Raw genomic sequence first — 27,729 nt, 5'->3', positions numbered from 1 at the left:
GATGCCGGATACTGGACGAGGATAGTTGGAGACAAGCTGCAGGCTCTTTATATATCCCACGAGGCTGGCCCGTTGTTAGTTGGCACTGTTCGTCTCGGTACTCAAATTCCGAGCTCATGTTGAACAGAGCCGCCGAAGCTCGAAGAAAAAAACGCCTCCACCTGACAGCTGCAGATACACCCTGGCCTAACGCCCGTTCAGAGAGGCCGATACTACACAACACGGGCCTGGAGAAGCATCTAGTGCTTGGTCTGACGTACAGTCTGCGCGATGGAGCTTGGCTTTCAGCCGCGTGGGGTCTGAAATACATGTTTCTCCGCTCAAGCGTGGTTTTGGGGTTGGTTAAGTACCATGATGGGCGCCCAATGGAGAGAAATTCTCGCTCCCAAGATACAAGCTGTCGGGATTCATAACCATGTTGAGGAAGACCGAACATGGTACATACATTGTGACATCTTTGTATTACTACAGAGAGTTCCCAGAGAGAACGTGCCGTCGGGTGACATACTTTCATAGAGCTGAAGCTGTTGAGATAGTCATGTGGGTTTCACACAGAGGCTAATCAGCGGTGCCAAGCTAGAGATACATACTATCATAGTCTTAACCTGATTGAGAGGCGGATTGCTGGAACCGACAAGGTTTGGGAGAAGAAAACTGACCTTGAATATGTTTAGCAACAGAACTGTTGTCCAGATGTGTGTGTGTGTAGACTATCACTACCGCCCTGGTAGTAAAAGCCGCACTACCACCCACACATCCCACTATCCATGCACCCAGCATACATCGCCAAGCTGTCCGCCACCCTCCATGTGGCGCTATTCCCGCCCACGTACAAGAGACGCTTGTCGGATTCGAGACATACAGAGAACAAGCGCAGGCCATGATTCGATGTGTTTCCGGATGTAAACAAATGCCAAGGGCAATCAATCCAACACGGTGCTCAATGCCAAGCGCATCCATGGCGCCTCCCGTCCAAATAGATGGGACTTGGAAAGTTCTTCGTAGGGTTCCGGGGGCCCTGCACCTTCGAACCGTGCTACTTTTCTTCCGCTCCGCTGATTCCACCGAGGCTTGACCACACGGTTATATCAGGACGGGTGCGCTGGCCACTCTTGCCGTACACACCTCGAGACAAATTGGCTCACTCACCTGGCATATTCACTACTCCTTGACTATGCCTTTGACAATGCGCTCTATCCTCTCGATACCGGTCCTGCTTCTTGCAGGATCTGTTGCTGCGCAAACCCTGACCCCAACCCCGACCAGCACAAGCTCTGTGGCTCGCCGGACTACTTCTGCGCCCACCACAACGTCTTCTCCAACATTTACTGCAGTATCAGATTGCCATCCACACAAAACCGTGCTGTAAGTGCTCCGTTTCAGAGTTCGGGTAGGATGTTTTGAACTGATATGAGACAGATGGTGCATGGTTGGTGAGGAAGAGTACCAGGTATCTGGACCTACAGCCACTGAAGAATTTCAATCGCAGTACACAGACTGTCATTCTCATTCTTCTGCAGTGTATGTATGGTTTCCACTCTAAAGAGCTAACGCTAATTTATCCAGATACTGTGTCGACAACAGGGGCGAAGATGTAAAGATCCTTGTCGATGGTGCAAGGGAAGAGTCGCACAGCGCAGGAGACTCCCATGGCCACGAAGAGCAGCCTGCAGCCGGCTCAACTAGCGAGTCCGGAAGCAGCAGCCAGCACTGTCACGAGCACGCTGGTATCCCCCACTGTGTTGGTGGAAGCTCTGGACCAGTGTGCGAAGCCCCTGATCGTAACTACAACATTGGTCTCCGAGTCGGTCTCCTTTTCGTCATTCTCGTCACTAGCGGCATTGGAGTTTTCACTCCGGTCCTGACCAGGAAGTTCAACCTCGTCGGCGCTGACAACATCATCTTCGTTGTCTTGAAGCAGTTCGGTACTGGAATCGTCATTTCAACTGCCTTTATCCATCTCTTCACCCACGCTGAACTCATGTTCTCGAATGAATGTCTTGGCAGGCTCGAATATGAGGGTACCACAGCCGCGATCTTCATGGCTGGGTTGTTCCTTTCCTTTTTGGTAGACTATCTCGGTGCTCGTTTTGTACAGTGGCGCCAAAGCAAGCATTCGAGCAGTGGTTCAGAGGTTGCAGCGGTTGCAGGCGATAGTAAGTCTGGCGAGGTCACCTCTACTCCCAGCTCAGATCAAGGGTCTGACCATGGTCACGCCGGACACGCACATGGACCCATGCGCATTGCTACCCCCATGGAGCAGAAAATTAACGTCATGAACCTTGAGGCTGGTATCATCTTCCACTCCATCCGTAAGTCTGTGCCGATACACATGATACCGTCCAACTAATGCGCTTCTTAGTCATTGGTATCACACTCGTTGTAGCTAGTGATGGCTTCTTCATCACCCTCTTCATTGTCATTCTCTTCCATCAGATGTTCGAAGGCATCGCTCTGGGAACTTGCATTGCTGATCTCCCAAAGGCTGCAGCGGGGACGCTACAGAAGCTCATTATGGCCGGTACCTTTGCACTCATCACACCTATTGGCATGGCCATTGGCATTGGCGTGCTCGACCACTTCAACGGAAGTGACCCCAGTACTCTCGTTGCTATCGGAACCCTCGATGCTCTTTCGGCTGGTATCCTTGCTTGGGTTGGTCTTGTAGAGATGTTGGCGCGAGACTGGATGAGCGGAAAACTGATGAACGCGGGTTTAATAAGAACTCTGTCCGCGATGTCTGCCTTGGTCGCGGGACTGATTCTCATGAGTGTCCTTGGCAAGTGGGCGTAAGGATAGCACTGAAGGCGTTGCACTGTACGATGTCGAAGTTATGACTTTACTTAACTGCATTGAAAACCGCATTTAGGATCTTTTTGATATAGATCGAGACGTGGTTACACTGACCTTTTATTTATATCCTCTCTGCTTCAAAGCGGAAGTGTAATGAATCTACTCCAAAATTTTCGCCTTCATACTTTGCTTTCCAAAATTGTCCCAAACCTCGGCATTCCATTCTCCTTGGCCTGCTGTACTATGATGCTCAGTCGAGCTGTTCTTCAACAGTATGCGATATGGCTCTTCGACATACAATGGACTCATAGCACGGTATGCTATAGATTTTGGTATTGCCTCCATATCACCATTCTTGCTGGCATCCCTCCAAAAATCTAGCATATTGATCAAGTTTAGTGGTCCATGCACAACAGAGTCGCGGTGCCCCTCAACCTCCCTACACCATTCAGGCAAATAATGTATCTTATGTCCGTTGAACGTCAAGGCTGAAAATCTGAACAACGAATTCCGCGTCTGGCAAAAGTCCCGTTGATACTGGCCCTTTGGCAATGGCACCTCTTCCGGCTTTGGTGGCGCTTTTATCGGATTCTCGGATGTAAGTTCACGTTGAAATACCCAATTTCGACGATCAGTCAATGCAATACCGTGGTCGTTTGAAAACGTCTTTTCTACCCCCACTACCAGCATCTCTCCGCCATTCTTTAATTTCTTAGGTTCCGCGCTAAGAAGTTTGGTAGTCTCCTCGACTTTTTGTCCTACTCTCAGCAGCGCGTTGCGGTCTTTTGCCCATTTCAGCTCGCCTCCTGCCCACATTCGTCTTGTGAACGGGTGGAGTGGATTGACAGTGCGATCTGTGCCGTCTAAGCCCAATTCGGATTCGATAATGGAAGGCGTGAAGTAGACGAGATGATAACCAGGTGGGAGGGGCGTCCCGGATGGGGGCGGACTAAAAGATGTGGGTATCCGGTTCAGTGTTACATTGAGAAGATGGAATTGGTTTGCATCAAGAAGCTGTTTCCGGACGGAGACTGGACCGTTCTGGAAGCGGGTGAGCAGTTCGTCACGTGCTTCCCATGCGGAGGCCTGGTTGCGGGATGTCGTAGCGAAGAATCGACGGGCTAGGTGCGGCATGATGGTTTCCTTCTATTTCGACAACTTTTTTTCCTGATTGCCCTGTTTTACTGACTCAGAGTGTAGTAGTGTGCAGACGCGGGTGATGATGTACTGTACTCAATGCCGATGCATAGCCGATATCGATAACGCTCTCCTTCACCACTCGCACGCGCCATGGAAGCAAATGTAGTACCAAAGCAACTTCGTATCCCTTTTACATGAATCAAGTCTACATACTCTGATTAAAAATATTGAAAAAATTGCGATATCGGTTGTCCCTAAAGAGACCATTGGACGAATCACATTACCACAATCTTGCCAAGCCACCAACTGCTGCCTTGCAAGACCTGATAACCGACTTCGGCTTCTTTGAAAATCCACGTTGTGAGCCGGCAACATGTCTGAACAGCCGCGCAAACGCGCCAGGTTAGCATGTGTGACATGCAACGCACGGAGGGTGAAGTGCGATGTAACTGATCGACAGCCCTGCAGCAATTGTATGACGGCCGATTTGCAATGCGAAACGCGAGAATCGAAGCGCGGAAAGCATGTTAGAAAGCCACGCGTTGAGGCTGAGGCACGAAGCAAAATGTATCCCAATATTCCCAGAGATCTTTTGGTGAGATACAAAAGCTGACATAAACGTAGTCCACCCAGCGTGCCGGTGTTCAGTCCGCAACGACATGAGGATGAGGTTGCGGCATCACACGTCCTGGCTTCTCTGTCGTCCAACTTCAACAGTCCTGTCAACACTCAGGCGCTGATCACTGGTAATCAGAATCAGTTCTCTACGCCATCGACAGCATCAGAAATACCTAACAGTCAAGCAATAACGGAGAATTCCCAGCAAGAAGATGCCGTCTTTCTCGGCGAATCCAGCTCATTACGTTACGTGGCGGGAGCACCGACCCCTGCCGCAGTAGAGCTTCGCGAGTCTTGCTTCCGTCATGCACTTCCCAGAGCTGTTAGAGAAGAAGCAAATGTTCCTGAATGGGAGGCTGAAAGGCGTATCGCGAGGAAAAAGGCTCTCCAGGCAGAAGGCGCGTTTTCATTCCCACCCGCCGAGATCCGAAAGGAATTACTAGAAGCCTACTTCAAATGGTTTCACCCGCACTTTGCCATCGTTGATGAGGACGACTACTGGATGACTTACAACAGACTAGAAATGTCTGGCCTGCTATTGCAGGCGATGTTGTTTATTGGTGTAATTCACTGTGACGAATCTACTCTGAAGAAACTAGGATGGGGCAATCGTCACCGAGCGAAATGGTTCTTCTACATCCGTGCAAAAGACATTTACGACGCGACTTACGAGACTGACAAGCTTGCTGTAATCCAAGCCTTGGTTCTGATGAGCTTTTGGAGGGCGGGCGCTTTGTTGGAAAAAGATGCCCGTCATTGGCTTGGAACAGCCATCAGTCTATCGGAAACACGGGCGTTACATCGCTGCGGGGGAAATTCAGAGGAAAAGCTTACGAGGGTTAAGAGAAGACTGTGGTGGGCCATTTACATTCGTGAGAGACAATGTGCGGCTGCTCTGGGTCTGCCATGCCGGATACGCGACAAAGATTGCGACGTGGAGCCATTGTCATATTCTGACTTTGCATATGCATTCCGGTCCTCGTCTGCAGCAGATGTACGTCATCGCTCGACTGCTTACGCAATAAGTATGGTGCAGTTGGCAGTTTTCCTCGGCCGCGTAGTCGATGCTGGCTATCTACCCGGACGTACACTGACGCCCGAAGACACGACCAGGCTTCGCGATGAATTATACCAGTGGAAGAATGACCTCCCCAGCATCATGCGACTGGACACCGATTCTAGCGGCGTGCCCAACTTCCAAGCTAGCATGGTCCACCTCGCATACAACAATCTCCTCATTCTCCTCCACCGAACCAGTTTCATCATGGATCAGAACCGCAGTGTACCAGCCGAAGGTAATGTCGCTCTCCAGGCCGCTGCGCGTAACTCACGCATAATCGAAGACATGCTACCAGATGGTAGCATCTGCCACGCTCAGATGCACGTCATCACAAACCTATTCAATACGCTCTGCATCCATGTCCTCCACTTCCACCGCTCTACCGGCATTAACCGCACACTAGCCGAGCACCGTGCAAAACTTTGCCTGCTGGGTCTCCGGGAGCTCCAAAAGACATGGGAAGTAACGAATTGGGTTCTAGAACTATTCTTCCACTACCTCGACCGAGATACCGCGTCTAGGTTGACCATGGATCCGGACGAAGCAGGGAATCCTGGCGCTACTACTCAACCATCGGATACGCCAACGGCGTCTTCTAGTAGTTTGAATCAACACCCGGGGCAACAGCAAGGGAATGCTGGTAATCCAGCTCGCGGTAATGCACAATCATCGGGGATCGTCACGCCTTCTACTCCTAGTCCGAAGCCTTGGTCTTGGACACTGGACGAGGCGGATCAGTATCTCTTTATGCAGATTGAGAATGATTTTGCGTTTGGCGAGGGTGGGTTGCAGCACTTGGGCCCGGAAGACTTGGTCCTTACGGGTGCGCCGACTGATTTTGTTTTCCATCGGGGGCAGGAGTAAGTGGGTAGTATTGCTGAGAGTGTCGACGAAGGGTCAGGGGCGATTCGCGTAGGGGTGAGTAGAGGAATAGTAGCGACCACGACGTCGCGAAAGGACTATAGAGGATGTCCCATCTCCATATATGTTCCCTTTTTTCGTTCATAGAGTATTTATGGTTTTATGGAATCCCATCCAATAGCCATTTCGTTCGTATTCCTCGACTTGAACTAAGTCGTGCATTTGTCAGTAAGCTCGTGTTCCTTTCCCGTCTCACCATAAGCACCTTCGCTATATCCAATCATATGACATACCTTTCTCCTTCCCACTCACTAGACTTCTTTATCTATCATGCAATTCTAGTATGAGAGAGTAAGCTGTGCAATATACTGCGCAACATCCGATAAAGAGACCTTGATGAATCATGCCTTCAAATAATACCTGGACAAACAACAGGCTGTACCTCTCCGATTTATACATGACATCTCCTAGCCAAAATCAAAACAAGCATACCTTCACGCTACCTCTCCGTGCTCCACCTTTCACAGTACGAGTCGGCACAATCCGTTCTATTATATCCAAGCGTCGCTCGGCTAAGTGGTCCCTGATTATCTCAGTAAAGCGGTCTCAATCCACCCATGGGGTACACAACACTCACCTTTCTCTGCAGTTAAAGACTGAATATTTATGATCATATTGCTTGGATTATGCAAAACACCCAGCTTCTTGTTCATAGTAATGTGCTGTATTAGTACAGCATCCCCAATGTTTTTATGGTCACCGCCTCTATTTAGGCCGATCATTGATACATGCATAGATAAGTTGCTGTTTGGAGACTTGGATGGGGGCTGATAACGGGTGTTCCTGTTTCCCTTCTAGACTGTCTGGGCTCTCTTCGGGCCTGTTACCGGCTCATGTACAACATCATGCCACAAAAGTTACTATAATCTCATCTTCAGAGCTATAAAAAGAATGATTCTATAGTCGCCTCATCTTAACGACGCCTAACTCAATGCCTGCAGCGGAAAACTTTAATTCGAAAAAGAATGGCTGGACTATTGGTTTCGTCGCCCTCGTGAATATGTGCATATTATAAGGAGTAATCGAACGTAGTATATAATTCCTAGACCGTCTCGGCTCCCATTGTTCATCTTATATCCCATCAACGTTGCTCTCACATTTCGAATCGTGAAAATGCCTCGATTCCTCGCCTCCACTCTCTTCTCCCTCTCCTTCTTCATAGCAACCATCCATGCAGCCGCCGCACCAATCCCCTTGGCCAGAATCGAGATGAAAACTTCCACGGATCTATGCTGCACCTCGAGAGGCACCTGGAGCTCCTTTCAGGACGATCGCCAGGGCACAACTTTCTGGGCATTCCAAACATGCGCAAGTATTCCCCTTCGCTGTTGCCCAAGCACACACATTGCCTTCCTTTCATCTATTCCCTCACGGTATACGTAATAGCGTGGCTTACATATCGAGGATAGTGCCAAGAAGGCACGGATCCAAACCACCACCATGGGTGTGATAACAACCATCAATTTCCTATTGGCGTGTTGGGTCTGAGTCATTTTATTGGGGATTCATGTGGGGAGGGAGGAGCATTGCGTTGGGTTATTCCGCCTGCGTATGAAAAGAGTGCGTTTTCCTCCTCATACAGACATGTGTATCCTTACACCACTATTGCTTTGTTTTTGTTTTTTTGTAGAGCTGGCCAGCTAATAAAGATGATGACTGTTAGAGATCTGCTGTGGCAATGGCGAACAAGGTCCCGTCCCAGGTGCAACTGGAAGAAAGATCCCGTATCCTCCGAATTGGTGCGAGGCCGGCCTGGGATATGTCCTCTGCGTACGTACCACGCTATCCTCCCCTCCCAAAAAAGAAAGCCCCCTTTACACTTCATGTTCCATTTGTACTGACTTGGATGATTTAACATATACAGTGCACGCCTGCGTTAGAGCATGGCGGATGCCGACTCAACGGCGCGCAGACGCATTATCTGCAGGTCAATAGCATGGATATATCTCAGGATAAAAATACGTGTTTGCAGACGGGCGTGGGCGGATGGAAATATTGTGCCAAGCAAGGTACGACTTGGTAAAGAGTACGGATAGAAGATGCTTTGAACTCTTCTAACGACACCCTAAACACTGAACTAGAAGCAAAAAAGGTGAACCCTCGGAGGTGAAGGGTGGAGTGAGCTGCAGTCACGTACATAGGGGTGTGTACGTAGCTTTGATCCAAGAGACCCTGAGGAACTTTTCCTCCACGACTCGTATCACTTCAAACTTTAGTACATACTAATATAATCCTACCTACACACCTACTAAGCCCATCATAATGCCCTACACTCCCACCAGCGGTAGCAAAAAAAAGATCACAAAGCCATCTCAACCCTCCACTAATCCCCAATACGTCACTCACCCCCTCCCCTCCCCCTCTTCATCTCTTTCCTTTCTTTTGCCCCAATAGCTCACCCACCATCCCACCGCACAAACCCCTTCCCTGCATACCCAAGCCCACCCTCCCTACGCCCTGCATGCGCACCCAACCACAACCCAACCCAACCCAACCGCCCTATGGCATCGCTGCAAACCAGAGCCCCCTTGCATGACGCTGTGCCGGAAGAAAGCAAAATCTTAGTTCGGGAAGAAGTAAAAAGAAGAAAAGAAAACAGCTGACGCAGGCGAACGGGGCGATCTGGCCTGATCTGATCTGATCTACATGTGGTGCTCATGTGCGCGGTGAGATGATGATGGTGAGCATGAGTAGTAGGGAAGTAGGGCGGGCAATCCACGTGCACTGTCTTACCGTCATTTACGATGATGGTTGGGGTGATGACGGTAGTGGTGTTGGGGCGTCATCATCGAGATGCCCAATCCAACGACTGTTAATTGGTATGACCCCATTTGCCTAAGCAGTACTAAAATAAAATAAAAACGTCAAAAGATGAGTAGTATGTGTGTTGAGAGGGGAGGAGAAAGAGCAAGAACCAAGTTACACACACACACACACACATACACACACAAACTTTTGAAGCAACCAACAAACACGCATGGTAATAAATGTTTTCATTTCAAACCCCTTAGAGAGAACTCGGAACGAAGGGTAGAAAGATGGGAAAAAGCAAAAGAATAGAGAGCCATATATGTACAAAGAGGAAAGAATTGTTCGCCACCTGAGCTCCTATTGCATGATCTATCCACCCACACCCCTTTCCCACGCGCCATGCTTGATGCCATAAAAAAGAAATAAAAAGAAGAAAAGTCGAGCCAAACATGTGTCTCCGAAAAGAAACAGCGATGAAAGCTTGTAATCCAAAAAGGAATAACACAGCGATGCGAGATCGAGGGCTTTTCATCGAGGCAAAATGTAACTTTGTAAACACCAAAGCACCATAGCTATGCGACTCTTCCCACAGGAACGCCGTGACTGCCGATTTGCACCAGAGAATAATAAAAATTCACAACTTCGTAACCTGGCGCGTCACTAATGGGACAGATTTGACTCGAATAACAGTCCAAGGACAATATTCCAGTGCCTTCGTCTGCCGTCTGCCGTCTGATCCCAGACGTTGAAACGTGCCATCCTATGCCTCGTCCCGTTTCTGCTTGCTGCCCGACGCTTGAGCTGCGATGTTTTTCTCGTCATCTTTTTCTTCAACAAAATCTCTTTGTAGGTTTTTTGTAATTAAGTGTTTTCTTCCTCTACTCAACACAACGTAAGCGCATGCTCCAGACCAGAAAAATGCCTGATAACGATGGATGAAGCTCGTTCAATGTCATCACCTTCCATCATCGTTATCGTGCTTCTTTGATCGATCACGGCCTTCGTAGTCGCTCTCATCATCATAGCGCCGACGTCGCTCACGTTCGTGATGATAGCGGTCGTCATCACGATCATCGTCATCCCGGTCGTCCTTGGAGCGGCGGCTGCGTCTATCACGATCCTCTCTCTCACGTCGTTCATGGTCGTACTCGTCATCCTCTATTTATCTGTTAGCAGTGCTTGCTTAACCAAGTCGTCGACAAACTCACCTCTGCTCTCGCGGATCTTCCTTGTACGATCAGCGAGCTTCTGAATCTCTTCTTTGGTCAAGACTCGGAGTACAATCACACAATCCATGCGTTCTTCGAAACGCTCCTTGGCCTGTTCCAAGGCCTCTGGGTTGACAAGACGTCGGTCAATCCTTGTCCATCGAGCTCCAACGGGAATGTCCTTGCCCTTGAGAGCATCCTTGTGGGGTGCTACGCCCTCGCGGATAGGCTCAGGGTCCTCTGGGAACTTGGCAGTAGGCTTGCGGAGAATACCCTTGACAGGTGCCACAGGTTCCTTGGGTGGTTCAACAATCTGCACACTCTTGCTAGCAGGCTCTGACTCCTTATCAAGTGACTCAGGCTCCTGAACCATGCCTCCATTGTGGGTAGCCGAAGAGCGTTCATCCCGAGAGCTGGGTGCGTCTCGAGGAGGTGATGCACGTGACGGTTCCTCTCGGCCTCGAGACCTGGACCTCTCACGCTCTTCCTTTCGCCTTCGTCGATCCTTTTCGCGGTCAGAGTCGCTTTCTCGGTCACGGTTGCTGCGACCGGCACGTTCGGCTTCTTGTTGGATGCGTCGTCGGTACTCCTCATCGGGGTCTACAGTAGCTGGTTGTGGTGCAGGCTCCTTTCGCCTCTCGGCATCTCGATCAACGTAATGACGTGGCCGTTCATCCCCGCTGCCTTCAGGCGATGGGGCCTTTCTGGAAGAAACAGGGACCTTGTCCTTGTCATCATCCTGTCGACGGTCACGGTACTTGCGATCTGGGTCAGGGTAGGCTGGATAGTCGGGGGCAGCAATCTGTGCGGGAGGAGCAGGAGGAGGAGGAGGAGGAGGGGCAGCAGCAGCAACAGTGGCAGCGGTGGTGGCGGCAACGGGGGCAGCCACGGCTGGAGCTGGAGCTAGAGAGTTACGGCGGCCTTCGGACTTCCTCTCGCGTCGCTCATCAGGGCGGTCCCGCCTGTCACGTTCATCGTATTCCTTTCGGCGCTCTCGCTCTCTTTCTCCAGAAGAGTCGCGGTCACTGCCTCGTTCCTTTTCACGGGCCTTCATATAGCTAGCAGCGCCCAAAGTGGCAGCAACACCAGCAACAGCTCCAGCAGCAGTGGGAACGAAACCATTGCCATCGTATTTGTCATGTTTGCCATGGTCCCGTTCACGGGGACGTCGGTCATAATCTGGAGGGGGCACGTCGCGGTCACGGGGACTACGGACCTCAGGCATGCGAGCCTCAGCACGCTCGGGCTGGTAGTACGAGGTGGCAGGCTCCTGCGCCCTGGGTCGGGGAGGCTCTTGAGGAGGGTAGAAAGGTTGTCGATCAAGGGCATGATGATCATGTGCAAGGGGGGGAGGGCCGGTGGGGGCGATGCCAAATCCTCGGGATGTGACGTCACGGTCCTCGAAAGTGGTGTTGTGACGTTTGTTCTCGACATCCCTGCGGTCGTAGTCGTCACGGTACGTGTCGCGACGGTGTTCGCGGGATTCTTGATGAACGGCAGCTGGGGCTCGAGAGCGTGTGGAAGATGATCGGCCAAGGTGTGCATCTGGATAGGGGTCATACTTGGGGACTGGGGTTCTGTCAATCGAAGACGACCGGCCATGGACCCGTGGAGCGGGGTGGATCTTGTCGAAGCCTCGAGTGGACGGTGGAGGACCGAGTTCACGGGTAGAGGTGCGTGGAGGGCGTTCGGCAATCATGCTCGTAGGACGAGAACTGCGCTCAATGCTGCCAGCACGTGGACGTCTCCAGGCTGGCTCCGTGTCGCGGTACATGCTTGCGGGGTCGGTATAGGAGTAGCCATCGTTGCTCATGTCGGACAGGCGCGGTGAAGGCTTGGAGTCGTGATAAGTACGACCACCACTGGTGACATTGTAGCCCCTATCTGCGTGGTCCCTGTGGCGTGAGGCATCGACCTCTGCTACCAGCTTGGTCAAGTGGCTGGTATCATCGACACTGTAGACCTTCTTGTGGGATCGCGAGGGAGCAGAGGTGATGTATGTGTCGGCGCGTTTGTCGTAGGAAGAGGTCAGAGGGCTTCTGGGGCGGTCGGCATGGGTGGTGGTGTGGGGCGAGTAGGGAGTGCGGAGGGGAAGGGACGTCTGAGGGAGGGCACTGGTGCTCACGTTGGGGCGGGTCAGGTCGTTGGTATTGCGGCGGGGGCGTGTCGTGGTGTACGAGTCGTACTTGAGGTTGCTGGTGCGGGCAGCGGCGAGAGAGGCAGTGGGCTGGTTCCAGTAGGGTGAATGAATCGACGAGGCAGCAGCCAGACGATCGACGCTGGCGCGTGGGGAGCTGGGGCGGGCATAGTACGACGAGTCGTAGTATGGGTCCGAGAAGCCGCCAGTGGATGCTCTGGCAGGATTGCCATATGCCCTGCGGGGGGACGAGGGGCGTGTATAGCGCGAGTCCATGGCGCCCGACAGCTTGACCGTCTTGATGTGCAGCGGGGTGGTTTTGGCGGCGGTTTTGGCAGCAGGCTGGGTGGACAGGGAGTTTCTGCGGGGAGGAAGGGGCGGCGCTGCTGTGGGGGAATAAGTAGTGCCCCTTGGGCCCGGCGGGCTGGTGGGGAGGAGAAGGCTGCCCAACATGATGTTAGTGGGAGTAGGTGAAACGGTCAGACTCGGAGAGGCAATGGCAGCAAAGAAGAAGCAGAGAAGCGCATGGCACAGGAAGAAGGCAAGGACGAAACGAGGCCTGGCGAAGACAGAGAGAGGGAGAGAGGTCGCAAGTGGACGTACATAAAAGCGTGTCAATGCCGGGCGGGTGCCGGAGGGCGGACGCAGGTGTATGTTGGCTCGACGACTAGGAGGCGCGAACCGGTTGCCGGTTTGGACAGACGACAGTGGGAGCGAGGGCGCCCAGGTTTCCCGCGACGAGTGGTGACGCCGGGCGCGGCAGGGGGGCGGGGGGGAATGCGCTGCAAGGAGGACGTGGTGAGAGTTGCTAGGCGGACCTCTAGGATGTGCCTGGCAGCGATGGGCGCGGTGGTGGGGACTGGCGAGGCAGCGAATGAGGCGGGCGACGCACGAGGGGAAGAGCGTGTGTATGTGTGTGTATGGTGGGTGGGTGTGTGTGGTGTGCGGACTAGCAGCTAGTTGGTAATGTGTATGTAGGGAGTATGCATATGCCAGTGTGTGTAGTAGTAGCAGTAAGTATGGTCGTCGGTCGCATGTCTGGCACGAGGTTTTCGGGCTCGGGCTGTGAGAGGGCTGTGGTGCCCGCCCGCCTGGTTGCGAGGGTTACGTCGGGCGAAGTGCTGAGTGCACTATGTCATCGCTCGCTTGGGCCCGCCGCAGCCCTAGGAACCCTTGGGTATTCCGTGTCCCGGGCCCTGTCAGCCTTCGAGCCCCGCCACTCACAGTCCGCCGCTGCTGCAGCGGGCACGGGTTTTTTTTCTTTTTTGCCTCTGCAGTCTGGGTCTGCTATTGCTATTGCTATGTATGGAGCTGCCCGTTGCATGCCATTCCTGTTCCCACGCACACGCCTAACCACCGCCGCTACCACTGCAAGGCTCCACTCCTCTCCAAGGCTGTCCGCTGCTCCTCTGCGTCTGCTGCGTCTGCTGCGCACTGCACACTGCACACGGCACGCTTCATTTTGCCTCTGCTCCAGTTTTCCCACCGCCGGTCTGCACCTGTGTCCTGACCCTCGCCTCGTTTGCATCGCCGACGTTACAGGTACCCCAATCTGCGTTTGTCATCCAATCCGTGGTCCGCCCACCCACGCCCAACCGCCCCCCCTCGGGCTCTCTTAGGGCATCCATGGCCCTTGTACCCATACCCCCCCCCCAGCCTCATCCGCAAGGACTGCCCATCCTGCCTCGTGACCGGCTCGTCGTCTGCCGCATGCCCGTCTGCTCGTCGTTGCCAGATGCGGCCCGACTCAACGCCTGTTCGGTTCACGATCTTCACTGTACGGACACGTTGTCCCCATCCCTGCCTGTCATCGATCACTTTACACTGCTCGTCGCAACGGGCCAAGATGTGCAATGGTGCCACTATAACCTCATCACTTGGCCGTTTCATTGTAGCTACTGGTAGACCATCTTACACATGTCTACAGACTAATCCGCCACATGCGCTGCGACGTAAGCACTCGACGCCGCCCCTCGTGTGCTTTTTTGCCATCGCCTTTGCCCGGCTACCCTGCCCTAAGCGTCTTCGATCTGCTCCACGCGCCCTGCCTTGCCTGCCTTACCGCTTCTAATCGAATCTCGCTCGTCCGCCGTCGCATGATGGTCCCTCAGTCGTGTCGCCCGTGCTTTACTGGGAATCGTGTCCTGGATACACCCTCTGATGATGTTGCCCTCGAACAGCTCGCCAATGGACTCGAGCCGCACTCCCTTGGTCTCAGGAACACACAGCACCGTCCACACCCCCATGACAATGCACAGCGAGCCAAACAAAAGGAATGTTCCGTACGTAATGTTGTCCAGCATCAATGGCGTAATCTTTGCAATCACAAAGTTGAACAGCCACTGAGTCATGAGCGAGGCCGCCATGAGCAGCGACCGTACCTGGTTCGGACTGCACTCAGACGCAAGCACAAAAGGAATGGGTCCCCAGCCAAACGAGTAGAAGACAACAAACAGGTATACGCACACAATGGCAAATATTGCGTTGCCGTCTAGGTCGCCCGATGGTGGGTGCACCGCTTGGTTGACCCCGATGTAGAACATGGCAAACGCTTGCCCGAGGGAGCCGATGATCAGAGACCATTTGCGTCCGAGCTGCTCGGTAAACGCCATTAGCCCAATGGCCGTTACCACAATCTTGACAATGCCGTAGATACCAGTCGCCTATATAGTCACACCGTTAGCACCGTTTCAACTCCCCGTCACTACATACATATATGTATGTATGTACGTATGTACATGCAACAAGCCACCATTCGCACTTACAAATAAGCCCGATGATTTACCGGTAAGACCAATCTGCTGGAAGATCTGCGGGGCGTAATAGTTGATCCTAACCAAGGTCAGCCGCATTCCTGCATCTAATCGAATAGGTATCAGAGCCATACGAGTTTGTGCCAGTCCACTGCTGCCAGAACATCAGAATGACAACAAATGACGACCGGTAGAACATTTTTTTGCCGGAGCAGGACGCCTTGATCTGGGCAAGCAAGGGCATCTTCTCGTGTCCGTTGAAGTCTGCGATAATCTCATCCAGTTCCTCAATAACCTCGGGATCGTCGACCCTCTTGCCGCGCACTGTAGCCAGCGCCTCAGCGGCCTCATGAATCCTGTTCTTTTCCACCAGCCAGCGGGGCGACTCGTTCATGAAAACAATGCCCGCAAGCAGAATGGCTCCAGGCAGCATTTGCAGCGCAAATGGTACCCGCCATTTGGTGGGATCAGTAGGGCTGGTGATGTGTAGAGCGATGCCGTAGTTGACAAAAAAGGACAAACAGATGCCCGTGACGTTGAAAAGTTGCTATTGTTTTTTGTCAGTCCACCACACCCAACCATCAAGTTTGACGCAAGCAAGCATACCATGCAGCCAATGCAACGGCCTCGAATCGCTCGAGGGGCATTTTCTCCAATGTAGGTAGGTACGACGGCAGAGATCAAGCCAACTCCAAATCCACCAATCACGCGTCCGACGTATAGCTGGGCAAGATTCGACGTGCCAAGCCCACACAGCGTCTGGATCAAGGATCCGACAATGAAGATGATGTCGGCGATGATAAGCGCCCATTTCCTGCCAAAGGTATCCGAGATGTAGAAACTCGCCAATGCGCCGAAAAAGCAGCCTGCTTGCAGTACAGACACAATGTTGCCCTGTAGATTGGCAAAGTCGGGGCTGCCCTTGTGCAGGTTGAAGGAATTCTGGAACGAGTCCATGGTCAAGACACCTGCGCGCATCGCGTGAGGTTAGCATAAACAAAACCAACGTCGATTATTACACAAGTCGCGTACCTCCGATCAAGCCAGTGTCCCAGCCAAACAGCATGCCGCCGAATGAGGCCACAGCAGTAAGCAAGTAGGCTCGGCGGTACAACTTGATGTCCGCCCAGACCTCACCCAGATTAAGCATCGCCATGGTTCCTTTTCCCGTTACCCGTCCAATATATCGCCGTCAGCGACACACGCGGCAGTATGAAAATAAGAAGAAAGAAGAAACGTGCAAGGCGTTTACGATGATAAAGACCAGGGTGGGTGGTCTCTCTCCATTTAAATAACAAACCCCCCAACCCCATCCAATTCCCAACGTCTCCACTAGGCATGCCTACTCCCCCAGAAAGACGTACGAGCAAAACCCGTCGCAAAGGGCTCAATTGGCGCCGTGTGCCTGTCGGCACAAAAGGCGGCACATGTGACGTCTTTTGACACGCGCGGGGGGGCGACCAGCCATGCGAGATTCGTGGGGACTCCACCTTCAAAAGTCTATGTGTTGCCTTGACGCCTAAGCGGGGCCCCAAATTTCTCTCTTGGCCTGAGCTGCCCCCAGTGGGGTCGGCAACTTCGGGGACGGGCATATCCATCTGCTTTGTTCAAATGCCGCTGGCTTGTCACACACATATATCCGAAAGAGAGCAGTTATTCTCGGATATGTGTAGGTATCAGTATGCTGGTCCGGGTACCAGCGGTGTTGCGCAAAGGTACCAGACATCATGTCAAGCTCGTGGCAAGGAACCAAAGCGGCGTGGGCGGTGTAGAGACGGCCTCTGTCCGGCGGTGCATCTGCAGGTTACATCCAACCTCTGGCTCGGTACCGGCAAGTGGAGGGGCCCTGTTCGCACACCCGTCTGACAGATCTCAGCCTCTTTTTTGCCTCGATTATTCACATGTGAATGCACAGCATCAAAGTCGTGGAACATGAAGAGTTGCATCCTTCTCGCGATGCTCAATCGCCATACTTCTTGATCAAACACCGATGCCAACAAGTCACACCTGAGAAACGCGCTCGCCTCGCCAAGTCGCTCGCCATGCCCGCTCAAAGACCGACCCCGGATCCCACGTTTTGACTCCGCAATTCTTGACTCTCCGCATCAACATATGAATCATGATGTTGATTGCCGACGTGCTCAATCTTGCATCTCACTCATACGACCTGCACCACTCCTGCATGACACCCAGAAAGGAAGAGATCACAGTATTGGAGTTTATCATGGTTCATCAATTAGTCTATGCAGTGCATCTACGCTATCAGGCCTAGACCCATCCAATCTCCTCTATCATCTAGATGTTTGCCTTCTCCGTCTTCTGCTCCGGTACCTGCGTCAATAACTTATCGCTCGTAATGGCTGACTTGAGGTTGTCCAGGACCAAGATCTCCATTTCACGCTGCAACCATGTTAGCTTCTTCCTTATTTTTTTTTCTTTGTCAGATGACATACCTGAGTTTCAAACGTCGCCGTGCCAACGTGAGGCAGCAGTACGGCATTCTCGCACTCCAACAGCCCGGGATGGATCTTTGGCTCCTCCTCAAACACATCTAGTCCCACAGTCCATACCTTGCCGCTCTTGAGCGCATCCACCAACGCCGCTTCGTCAATCAACGCACCTCGTGCTGTGTTTACAATAACCACACCATCCTTCATCTGATTGAACTGGTCCTTGCCGATAATGTGTGTAGTTGAAGGGTTGAGAGCCAAGTTCAAGCTCAGCACGTCCGACGTCTGAAGCAGCTCCTCAAAGCTAACGTACTTGGCGCCGTTCTCTTCGCTAGCAGGCAGCTGGCGACGGTTGTGGTATTGTATCTTCATGCCAAAGGCCTTTGCGCGGTGTGCGACAGCCGAACCAATGCCGCCCATACCCAAGATACCTAGCGTCTTGTTCTTGGGGTCGTGTCCGAGGGAAAAGTTGCCACGCCACTTTCCTATTTCAAATTGTCAGCACAATGTTCACCAACGTTGAAGAGCTGCTACCCACCACTGTTGACTGCCATGTATGATTGCTTAATGTTTCGTAGGGCGCCGAGCATGAGCCAGATGGCGACGTCAGCAGTCGCGTCGTTGACTGCAATTGGTGTACTCGACACCGAAATACCCCTCTTTGTGCATCCCGCAACATCGATGTTGTTGTATCCTGCGCCGTTATGGCACACGTACTTTAGGCTCTTTGGCAGTGCATCGAGCAGCTCAGCATTGAAATCTCCAGTAATCGGGTTTGAGTCGTTACTCCTGTAGAGAGCGTAAACCCCATCGAACTCGCCGCTCTTGCACTTGGAAATGAAGTCTTCGCGGTTACCATCGGGGTACTCGTATAGCTTGGATGCGACCTCAGCACACTGCTGCCACTCTTTCTGCGCATGTGACAGCTTGCCAATCAATAGCGCCGCTCGTTGAGACATGGTGTACGTATGTATGTGTGTGCGTGGGTATAAAGCAATGAGACCAAGACAAAGGCAGAGTTTGAAGCTTATTCGGAAAGAACAGAATGGAGGAGAGAAGGAGGCGGGAAAATGGCAAATGTCAACTCTGGCAAAGCGGCAATTGCATCCTCTTTATTGCACCGCCCTGCTCCGTCAACGGAGCTCTTCTTACCGGTCCATCTCGGACCGAGACTTCCACCATACAGATATGGACTGTAGTAATTCACTCATCTTGATAATAGCATGTGAGTTTACTATCTCATTGTCATTGCTTGTTGTCAAGGGTATTTTGCGACAAACATTGAGTTTCTGGTGCTGATACCCCGCCATGCTCTTTGGCAGCCCCACCATCGTCATGGTGATTGCATACTCCGTACAATACATGTACAGGTCAAAGACCTTGCAAATTTCCATCTTGGCTATTTTACCACGCTTGGAATCAATTTTAATACGCCATTTCATAGATATCATGCGACAGCTCGCCAGTTGCCAGGTACAAGATCCAAGTGTGGACCAACGTCATCGGCGTTTGACCTCAAATTCAAATGCCGAAACACGACACGTGAACACGCTGTCCAGCCAGCCAATGCACGACACCCGATCAGAACAAGCGTGTCGTATATTACCTCATCGGGCGCCCGGTCTAACCTCGCCATCGGAGCCGAGGCGAATCGCCTATTTCCGGTGTCAATCCTCCCGCTTTCTTACATGGCGGCTCTAAGGCTAGGCAACAAGGCAGCAATGGACATGAGCTGCCTAGCGAAGCCTGGCTTTGAGATTGAATATAGTGAGAAACAGGCGCGATACTATAAGTATGTGGTTCATGAGAGATATTTGACAGTTGTTCATCTGGATTTAGAAGAGAATACAAAACTGTACATATCGACTTCATCGTATGATTCACTCCCAGACTCGTAAACAATTATATTTCACATTGACCAAGTCCACTACCAACCACCACTCCTACTAACCCCCATCATTACAAATTCCAAATCCAAAAAAATGGAACTCAAAACCATCGCGATCCTCGGCGTACGCCCCACCCTCCTCCTCCACCCCTTCCCCCATCTAACTCACCCACTCCACAGCCCGGAGGCCCCCTCGGCACCGCAATCCTCAACGAAATCCTCCAACACTCCCCTTCCCCTTTCAAAACCATAACGCTCATCACCCGCCCAACCTCCTCCTACACCCCTCCCCCACCCCCCTCCACCAGCACTACAACCCTCCTCCACAAACACGCCGACTACACTTCTCCCTCCTCCCTCCTCGCCGCCTTTTCAGGTCAAGACGCAATCGTAAACTGCATCACCGGCAGCGCAACTCAGTATGCCCCGTACCGCCTTATCATCGATGCTGCGCTGGCAGCGGGTGTGAAGTTGTTCTTTGCGAATGAGTTTGTGGGGGATGTGGGCAGTCCGCGGTATACGCGGCTCCCGGAGAGATTTGTAGGAGCGAAAGCGAGGATACGGAGGGAGTTGGAGGAGATGGGGAGGGAAGGGAGGATGGGGTGGATTGGGTTGAATGGGGGGGCTTTTATGGATATGTGTATGTTTGTCTCTTTTTTCCATCTTGTTCATTTGCTGTTATCTTGTTTTGGAGAGGAAAATCATGTGTGGAAAAACTTATGGGGTGGGGGGTGGGAAAAGGGCTTATTTTGGAAAGGAGGGGGATTGTTGATACTGATACCTTACCAGGGCTTACAAAAGGTCCCGCGGGCTTCTCCCTACCTACATCTCACGCCCGTATTTACGGCACGGGTAACGTCCCGCTATACTGGACTCCCCTACCCGTTCTCGCCCGCGCAGCTGTACACATGCTGCGCAACCCAGAGCCAGTTATGAACCGCGCCATTCATATCTGTCCGTTTGTAGCGCGACCTGGTGAGCCCTCGTGTCTTACACAGCATGGGTTGCTGCGTGTGTTGGAAGAAGAGCTGGGCACGAAGTTTGAGGTGGAGGAGGTGGATGTTGAGAGGATTTTTCGGAACGCAATGATGGTTTTGGGGAGGTACGAGAGGGGTGAGCCTGGGGGAGAGGGGATTGCGCAAGCGATGAAGGGGTTGGCGGTTTGTAATCAGTTTTACGAGGAGGAGGTGGGTGGAGAAAAGTCGTTTAGCGACTTAGTTGAGAATGAGGTTATGGGTGTTGAGATGATGGATGTGAGGGATGCGGTTAGGGATGCGATTAGTCGGTATGGAAGGGACTGCGCTATTGTTGACGGTATGTTCAGAGTGGAAGCTTGTGAAGTTTAGGGAATCCAAAGAATTTCTTTGGGAGGTCATTATATCTCCTTCTAGGCTACTGATCGGAGGGAGGAGTCATGCAATGCAGTGATGGATAGATTCGTCCATTGTAACTTATTTTTTTTGGTCGGCAATAATATTTTATTCCATGCTAAAGACGTCCGCCCCATACGCTCACACAAGTGAATACCAATAACTTCCGAAAATACCCACAGCAATTAAAAACTATCCCCTTCCATTTCCATGCCCCAGAATTACTGAGACGGTCCACTACCAAAATTCTGACCTTGGTACTGGTGCATACCCTGTCCGTGTCCGTGGCCTGTATCCTCCACTGCCATCGAGTCCCAATCCCATTGATCCATCGTAGCCGTATAAGGATTCGCATAAAACAAACTCATCTGCGGCTGACCAAACTCGTGCATGCCGGTGTTTGAACTAGTCAGATATTCAGAGCTGGGCGCGTTACTCTGGTAGAATCTCCCGGCACTAGGCTGTGGAAAGTAAGGCATACTATTCAACTCGTCAGGTCCCGGCCACGCATGTTCCATGTGCTGTAGCGGATGCGGGTGACTTGTTAGTTGATAAGAGTGTTGCGAGCCAGGCTGTTGCTGTAATGGCCCATATTCTTGGCGGCCAAGTGCTTGAGTATGCTCCGGATGGGGCATCTGTTTCTTGGCAGCGTCTTCTGATCGTTGTCTGCTGAGCACCTTGGTGACAACATTGTATGCGCTCTCGCTAACCGCGTCAACCGTCTTCATCGAGTGAAGCCACGCTATAAGCTTTTCGACACAAGATGTCACGTGAGACTTGTCGACGGTCAAATGGACGCAGTCCAATGAAAGCTCGATCAAAAGCGGGGTGAGGGCTTGCATGACTGTATCGCATAGTTAGCCTGACAGTTCACGTGGCCATACCAAGGATGCTTACTCATATGTGTGGCGCACCACCAAGGACCGTTTGCATAATACCAAGAACGGTTCGGGACATCAGGCAACAGTGCTGCGATGTCAAGGGCTGCTCCGATACAGGCTTCTGCTGTCCTTTGGTTGAAGCACAAAGACTCTTCGCTCTGTCCTTTTATCCGCTCATCCATTTTGCAAACGCATGGCCGAGTGATGCAGATCTTGGCGTTGTAGTAGTAGAGATAGAGGAGTAAGCGCTCGCGATCTAAACTGTGATCAACAGTGGCGGCGGCAGCAGCAGACGCTCCCTGTGGCAGCGATTGCAAAGCCCAAGTTTCCAGCTCTTCAGAGAGCGAGGTAATCATGCTCTGTGCACCCTTCCATGACCTGACAGACTTTCGTGGCGAATATAGTCCAGCGAGGATCTTGTCCATGAGAATGTCGAGCCTGACATAAGCTGCAGCAAAGTTGTTCAAATTGTGTACAGCGCTCTTCTCTCCAGTAGAGGAGCCAGACCCGTGGCTATATACCGAAGCAGTGGTAGAAATATTGCCTGTTGTGGCTTCGCGCGACTTCGATTCCGTCTCGGTCCTGACTGTACCCGGTGGGGGTACTGTGCAGTCGTTGGCAGATATTGCCCGGGGGCGACCCAATATTGCAGTAAGAACGCATTCGACAGAGTTGAGGGCCCACCACAGCTCAGCCAATGAGTTTCTCCGGTCGTTGGGTATAGAAGGATTCTCATATCTAAGGTGCAGACCTGCAGCCTGCGCATGTCGGATAGCCATACCGATCATGAACCAGGCTCTGAGCACCGTCTCAGCAACTGTTTTTGTCTCCAGCTCTGGAATATTTCGCCGTGGTTTCGAACGTACCTGCTAACGTGGCCGATTGTGAGGTAGTATAGTGCAAGAAGTCCGATCGCCTGTACCTTATCAGAAGGGTGTATTTAGTAGTTTGCCATGCTCACCTGTATCAGTCGCTGCTCCGGGTGCGAAACGAGAGCCCTCATGTTTTGTAGCTGTAAGAGATGGATCGCTCTCCACATGTAGACCAGATGGTCGCGATCGTCCGCCCGCCACTCAGCGTCAATTAGATACGAGTACCGCGCACCGATGGCGAACACAAGGTTCATGACAGCTTTCCACTTGGGGCACACTTTTGCCATAACTCTTGCATCCTTCTCGTTGAGATAGACTTCTAGTTGTTGCTCGAATTCATCGTCAACAAGCTTGAATGGGCTATGCACTGCATGCTTGTAGTAGCCGAGCAAACTCTGTGCTATACTAGTGGAGGGTACAACGTTGGGATCACCGATTTCGATATCGATATTGATCTTGTCGAGGTAAAAGTAGTAGTTGGTTGCAGAGTTTGCGTTGGCCTGCGTATGGCCGCTCTTCTGTTGACGCCCGTGGAGTGCTTCGGCACGCCGGTTGAAGGCTTCTGTACTGGCTCCAGGTGGCCCGTAGTCTGAAAAGGAAGGTTCACCTTCAGGTTGCTCCACCTTGGACTCGAGTGCACGCAGCCACTGGGCTTGTGAGTTACGGCCCATGAAACCTGCACTTTCCGCCTGATTAACACGCAAAAGATCCTCCTGAGCAAAGTCCAGGTCCTCATTTGACCCAACCGAGGCCGAAGCAAGCGCCTCACCGACATCTGCAGAGGTGGAGCTTACGGCGTCGTCATCGAAATAAGAGGTTTGTCTCTGGCGCTTGGAGTGTGACACAGAGGGTACCGAGGGGGTTTGGGGAAGAGGTGTGTCGTCTTCAAAAGACGCCAGTACTTCTTGGATTTTATTCTTGCCTTTCTCATCCAGTTGGCTACTAACATCGTTCAAGAGCTCTGTCAGAATCTGCACCTTGCGTAACGCGCTTTCTCCTGTGTCAGCAGAAACCGCGGAGCCAGCGGCATGGACTCTACGCACCCTCGGAGGCGGTCTTTGCGCTCCTGTTCATAGTGGCACGCATGGTCCTTCCCCTGGCGCTGGCAGTTGGTACAGCGCGGCCGGTCACCGGAACATTTGATTTCTGACTGTGGTCAGCATGCTCTACCTTCCAAGACAACGTCGGCCACTCAGTCATAGCAAAGAAGCAGCGGAAAAGCAAAGGTTGAGCTGGAAGAGAGGCCCACTTCGCTTACGGCACTGCGTACACTACCGGCTGTCAGCTCCGGTCCAATAATTATCGGGATGTCAGGACTCACGGCTTTGCTCACTACGTCGGTCCGGGGACGCTGAGGTCGCGCTGTAGCAGGCAAGTGGTAGTTGATGTTTTGTAGTCGTGGAATGGCCACCTTTGCATCTGGCCTTGACCAGGAGCTCAAGTGCTCAGGCGGATAGTGTTGCTGCGTGTTGTCCATAGGTTTAAGGGCTTGGATGGAGCGCTACTGGAGGAGAGATGGCAGCATGTCGCTGGGCAGGCTCAGTTGATGCTGGGTCTGAGGAGGTAGGAAGCTAAGGTAGAGTGCGTGTCTGTAGCAACGGGCAGGTCCAGCTGCGAAATCATCAAGCATACATGCATTTGGTCCAAATAATACTGGGTATGGAAGGAGAGGATTTGGAGATACGAAGCGCTATGATTGGTTAGGGCAGTCGTACCGTAGCCAATCACGAGCAGATTAGCAATGTCACGTGTCGGCAGCAAGTGAAGCCACATCAAGGTACGCGGGGCACCTAGATGTGATACAACCGATTGTGGTATGCTTTTCGTGCATCTAGATTTACTCGAAGATTATTCCAGCCAATAGACTTGCCTATATTACTGTTCTTGAATTGCTTTTGATGCGAGTCCCACATGTACCTCATTTAAAACTCAACGAGGCTTTGGGCGCTGATACACCCCCTATGGCTACCCCCACCGTCTAGGGCTGCAACATGGCCAAGTATAATAGACCCCAATGCTCTTGCTCCCGTCTGCTAGAGCACCCGCTTGTTCAACTCCCGCTAATACTTCATCTTAGCGCCCCGTGAACGTGCAGCAGATCATAACAGATCCGACGGAGTGGCTCTTATATCATCTCTTTTAGTCCGTGGACAATTTCTAAACCTCCAAGGGATACGACAAGCCAGGTCCTCAGAGAGGAGGTATTGTGGTGTAGTATCACGTGACTAGTTCACGGTATATATTACGATTTTCTTTCGTAGGTAGATAGGCACCCTTCTCCAATCAATCCTTTATACTGATCAAAATTCAGCTTACTTCTACTCGATTGCGGGTCGCCCCTCTGATCTTTTGAGCTCGATCACGTATCGTGCCACATTTTTGGTGACCTAACCAGGGGGTAGTGACGGTCTATCGGGAAAAGAGAAGAAGTTAAAGAAAGATCGGAAGGTTCAGCAGCTCGAAAGCGAGTCGTTAAAGGAGAGGGTCAAAATCATTCAGTAACAGAAAGAGATTCAGCGGAGAACGAGGTTCGAACGCGGAGACTCTAAGAAGAAAGCGGTGTAGTACCCCCGAGGGCGCACCGGAGCTAAGATCGATTAAGGGTCGAGCTTGGATCAAAAAGAGAGCAAAGCGAATGCAGCTCGAAGAAGAGCGGAGAGGAAATAGTCACGAAGGCCTATTAGAGAGCTCTATAATGAGTACTCTGATGGGATACCAAGGAAGGTTTGAGCCTATAGATGCCAACGCACCAAGGTTTAATGGGCGGAATATTACCGACTTTCTCGAAGAATACAACTTCTAATGTGATTGGGTATTATAGCCAGAAGACGTTCGAAAGAGACAGCTACCGTACTTTTATGAACAGCGCTACAAAGCTTTTATCCGAAAGCTTCCTAGCTACTTAGATCCAGAAGTATCATGGGCTGATTATTAAGCGGAGCTGAAGAGCCTCTACTCGAGTTAGGATGAAAATAGGAAGAGAGGCACTCGAGCCTTTATCGAGAACTACGTCAGTGAGGTCCACCGGCGACAGCCAGCCGTGAGGATTTCGGAGTACTATCAGAACTTTGTGACCTACTTCACAGCGGCTGAAAGCCGAAACCAGGTCACTACCCAGGAGAAGGGAGCGTTATTCTTTCGGGGTCTCGCTCGAGAAGATATAGAGAAAGTGATGCACCTAATACTAAAGGAGGATCGTCCGAGGTTTGATAATCTTGCGAGCTTCAAGTTATCAAAAATTTATGAGTTTGTCCAAGAGCAGCATAAGCAAGAGGAAAACCTAAATGCGATGATTACTGACTACTCGTCGGTAAGTATAGTACAAGCTCGAAAAGATGCAGAGACGCTTGAAGAGGAGGTTCATGTAGAGGAGTACGCTCAAGCGTACCAGCCGAAGACTACGCCAGAAGAAGTTCAAAGGCCAGAGCAGCAGTTGAAAATTGCTACTCCGAAGGTTGATCCAGCGGTCGCAAGCTTAATCAAAAAATTTAGCGGACTAACGCTAAGTATTAAACAGTTTAAGCATATTTCGAAGCACTCGCGGGCGATACGGAAGATACTAGAAAAACCTGAAAACTATATAGAGGCTTATAAGCAACTGGTTATCGGGGCAAGAAAACAAGATCCACCTGTGCTCGAAAGAAACGACGGGAGCTTTCAATCGATATACCCGCCTATGATGAATCCGCAAGCGTATCGTGCAGAAGCAGGCAGAGGCGATCAGCTAGCGGAGTGTCGTGCTTGCGGAGGTCCGCATCTAATTGCGAAATGCCCTCACTTAACTTTGCTTCGAAAGAATAGCTGGTTCCATACCCGTACTGAAGAAAGCCCGAGCGGTTGGAAGAATATAATCTACTATTTTGGGCCGTATCCGACGGATATCTGGGGCATTTTCCCAGGAGGCGGTCGAAGCCTAAAGCCGTTTTATACGGAGGTGCTAGACTGGGTACTACGGTCGATTAAGGATCGATTCAAGGTCTCCGATGAGCAGTTGAAGAAACCGATGCAGGTAGCGCTCCCTGAGTTGTTTGATAGCCTAGGAAAGCTAATTGTTAAACAACCCTCTATACCTAGTGGCGAAAGCTATACGGTAGAGGCGAGCGAGACTGGTGCCACCTTAGCAAGGCAGACGATTGCACTTCGGTCTGCTGCGAAATTTCTTGAGAGCGTCTCAAAAGCTGGCGAGGTGTACTACGCGGAACCAAGCGTGAATGTGGTTAGAAAGCGAGGGCGACCCCCGAAGAAAGCGGCAGAGGCTCACCAGAAGGATGGGCGGCTTTCGAATCGAAAGCCTACTATTCCCGTAATGAAGGGCAGTTAGGCTACAAGGGCCAGAGCTATGCCGGAGGAACCCCAAGAAGATCCGGAACTACTTCGATACCACGCCGTTGTGGATATGCAGGATGCGATGCAGGCTGAACGAGAGCTAATCGCTGGCCAGTCAAGCTAGGACACTATACAGCCAGATAGCTTTTGGACAGCATCCTAAGACCCTGATATAATTCCGGTTGCGCAGTCGAAGACCGCTCGATAACGAGCAGCGACGACTACTCCTTCGGAGGATGATCTTACAGCGATAGTCGCTCGCGGCTCTCGCGCGACAGTAGCTTAAGCGATGCTAAATCAAGAAGTACGAGGAATTCGGCAGTCCGACCTGCTCTCAATGCCTGAGCTGGCCGCGATCTTTTCGAAAGTAGTAAGCAAGGGAGGAGAGAAGAGAGTACAGTTTTCGGATGGCGAGAAGCACTTGGGTGAAGCAATGGAGGTAGTTGACTCTATCGAGCGACAGGATTCGGAGCTGAACGAAGCGTTGCATGAAATGTATTAGTGGGGCTCTAAGGGCTACTTAGGAGAAACTCTAGTCGTTGAAGATGGTTCAGATGTCGA

General features: G+C 51.8%; 11 protein-coding genes across 11 annotated transcripts; 5 read left to right on the top strand and 6 right to left on the bottom strand.

Moving 5' to 3' along the window:
* Nucleotides 1-1,174: 1,174 nt before the first annotated feature.
* COCMIDRAFT_23885 (uncharacterized protein) lies at nt 1,175-2,793 on the top strand (the record flags this gene model as incomplete). Its single annotated transcript, XM_007686930.1, has 5 exons — nt 1,175-1,365; nt 1,420-1,521; nt 1,567-2,156; nt 2,193-2,312; nt 2,363-2,793. 5 exons carry the CDS (start codon nt 1,175-1,177, stop codon nt 2,791-2,793), a joined length of 1,434 nt encoding a protein of 477 aa, XP_007685120.1.
* A 159-nt stretch (nt 2,794-2,952) lies between these two features.
* COCMIDRAFT_87624 (uncharacterized protein) lies at nt 2,953-3,927 on the bottom strand (the record flags this gene model as incomplete). Its single annotated transcript, XM_007686991.1, has 1 exon — nt 2,953-3,927. The coding sequence occupies one exon, from the start codon at nt 3,925-3,927 to the stop codon at nt 2,953-2,955; it is 975 nt and encodes a 324-aa protein (XP_007685181.1).
* Nucleotides 3,928-4,306: 379 nt separating this feature from the next.
* On the top strand, nt 4,307-6,475 carry COCMIDRAFT_34212 (uncharacterized protein; the record flags this gene model as incomplete). Its single annotated transcript, XM_007686959.1, has 2 exons — nt 4,307-4,500; nt 4,558-6,475. 2 exons carry the CDS (start codon nt 4,307-4,309, stop codon nt 6,473-6,475), a joined length of 2,112 nt encoding a protein of 703 aa, XP_007685149.1.
* Nucleotides 6,476-7,645: 1,170 nt separating this feature from the next.
* COCMIDRAFT_34210 (uncharacterized protein) lies at nt 7,646-8,555 on the top strand (the record flags this gene model as incomplete). Its single annotated transcript, XM_007686958.1, has 3 exons — nt 7,646-7,844; nt 8,196-8,302; nt 8,397-8,555. The coding sequence occupies 3 exons, from the start codon at nt 7,646-7,648 to the stop codon at nt 8,553-8,555; spliced, it is 465 nt and encodes a 154-aa protein (XP_007685148.1).
* Nucleotides 8,556-10,238: 1,683 nt separating this feature from the next.
* Nucleotides 10,239-13,081, bottom strand: COCMIDRAFT_2779 (uncharacterized protein; the record flags this gene model as incomplete). The annotated part of the gene is made up of 2 exons (XM_007686918.1): nt 10,239-10,441; nt 10,492-13,081. 2 exons carry the CDS (start codon nt 13,079-13,081, stop codon nt 10,239-10,241), a joined length of 2,793 nt encoding a protein of 930 aa, XP_007685108.1.
* Nucleotides 13,082-14,643: 1,562 nt separating this feature from the next.
* COCMIDRAFT_87738 (uncharacterized protein) lies at nt 14,644-16,537 on the bottom strand (the record flags this gene model as incomplete). The annotated part of the gene is made up of 5 exons (XM_007686990.1): nt 14,644-15,291; nt 15,394-15,460; nt 15,516-15,928; nt 15,988-16,349; nt 16,414-16,537. 5 exons carry the CDS (start codon nt 16,535-16,537, stop codon nt 14,644-14,646), a joined length of 1,614 nt encoding a protein of 537 aa, XP_007685180.1.
* A 1,139-nt stretch (nt 16,538-17,676) lies between these two features.
* COCMIDRAFT_87762 (uncharacterized protein) lies at nt 17,677-18,790 on the bottom strand (the record flags this gene model as incomplete). Its single annotated transcript, XM_007686989.1, has 3 exons — nt 17,677-17,781; nt 17,835-18,316; nt 18,370-18,790. 3 exons carry the CDS (start codon nt 18,788-18,790, stop codon nt 17,677-17,679), a joined length of 1,008 nt encoding a protein of 335 aa, XP_007685179.1.
* Nucleotides 18,791-19,813: 1,023 nt separating this feature from the next.
* Nucleotides 19,814-21,065, top strand: COCMIDRAFT_34206 (uncharacterized protein; the record flags this gene model as incomplete). Its single annotated transcript, XM_007686957.1, has 3 exons — nt 19,814-19,843; nt 19,900-20,359; nt 20,509-21,065. The coding sequence occupies 3 exons, from the start codon at nt 19,814-19,816 to the stop codon at nt 21,063-21,065; spliced, it is 1,047 nt and encodes a 348-aa protein (XP_007685147.1).
* Nucleotides 21,066-21,310: 245 nt separating this feature from the next.
* COCMIDRAFT_87706 (uncharacterized protein) lies at nt 21,311-23,636 on the bottom strand (the record flags this gene model as incomplete). Its single annotated transcript, XM_007686988.1, has 4 exons — nt 21,311-21,933; nt 21,987-22,768; nt 22,837-22,886; nt 22,932-23,636. Coding segments are annotated over 4 exons (2,160 nt in total), but the record flags the coding sequence as incomplete, so codon positions are not given.
* Nucleotides 23,637-23,693: 57 nt separating this feature from the next.
* Nucleotides 23,694-24,319, bottom strand: COCMIDRAFT_87737 (uncharacterized protein; the record flags this gene model as incomplete). Its single annotated transcript, XM_007686987.1, has 4 exons — nt 23,694-23,832; nt 23,886-23,988; nt 24,092-24,113; nt 24,164-24,319. Coding segments are annotated over 4 exons (420 nt in total), but the record flags the coding sequence as incomplete, so codon positions are not given.
* Nucleotides 24,320-26,014: 1,695 nt separating this feature from the next.
* COCMIDRAFT_2774 (uncharacterized protein) lies at nt 26,015-27,163 on the top strand (the record flags this gene model as incomplete). The annotated part of the gene is made up of 1 exon (XM_007686917.1): nt 26,015-27,163. The coding sequence occupies one exon, from the start codon at nt 26,015-26,017 to the stop codon at nt 27,161-27,163; it is 1,149 nt and encodes a 382-aa protein (XP_007685107.1).
* Between the last annotated feature and the right edge of the window lie 566 nt (nt 27,164-27,729).

The sequence above is a fragment of the Bipolaris oryzae genome (genome assembly GCF_000523455.1).
Source record: "Bipolaris oryzae ATCC 44560 unplaced genomic scaffold scaffold_24, whole genome shotgun sequence".
Lineage (NCBI taxonomy): Eukaryota > Fungi > Ascomycota > Dothideomycetes > Pleosporales > Pleosporaceae > Bipolaris > Bipolaris oryzae.
The sequence above is the reverse complement of the archived record's forward strand: the minus strand, read 5'-3'. Positions and strand labels throughout refer to the sequence as shown.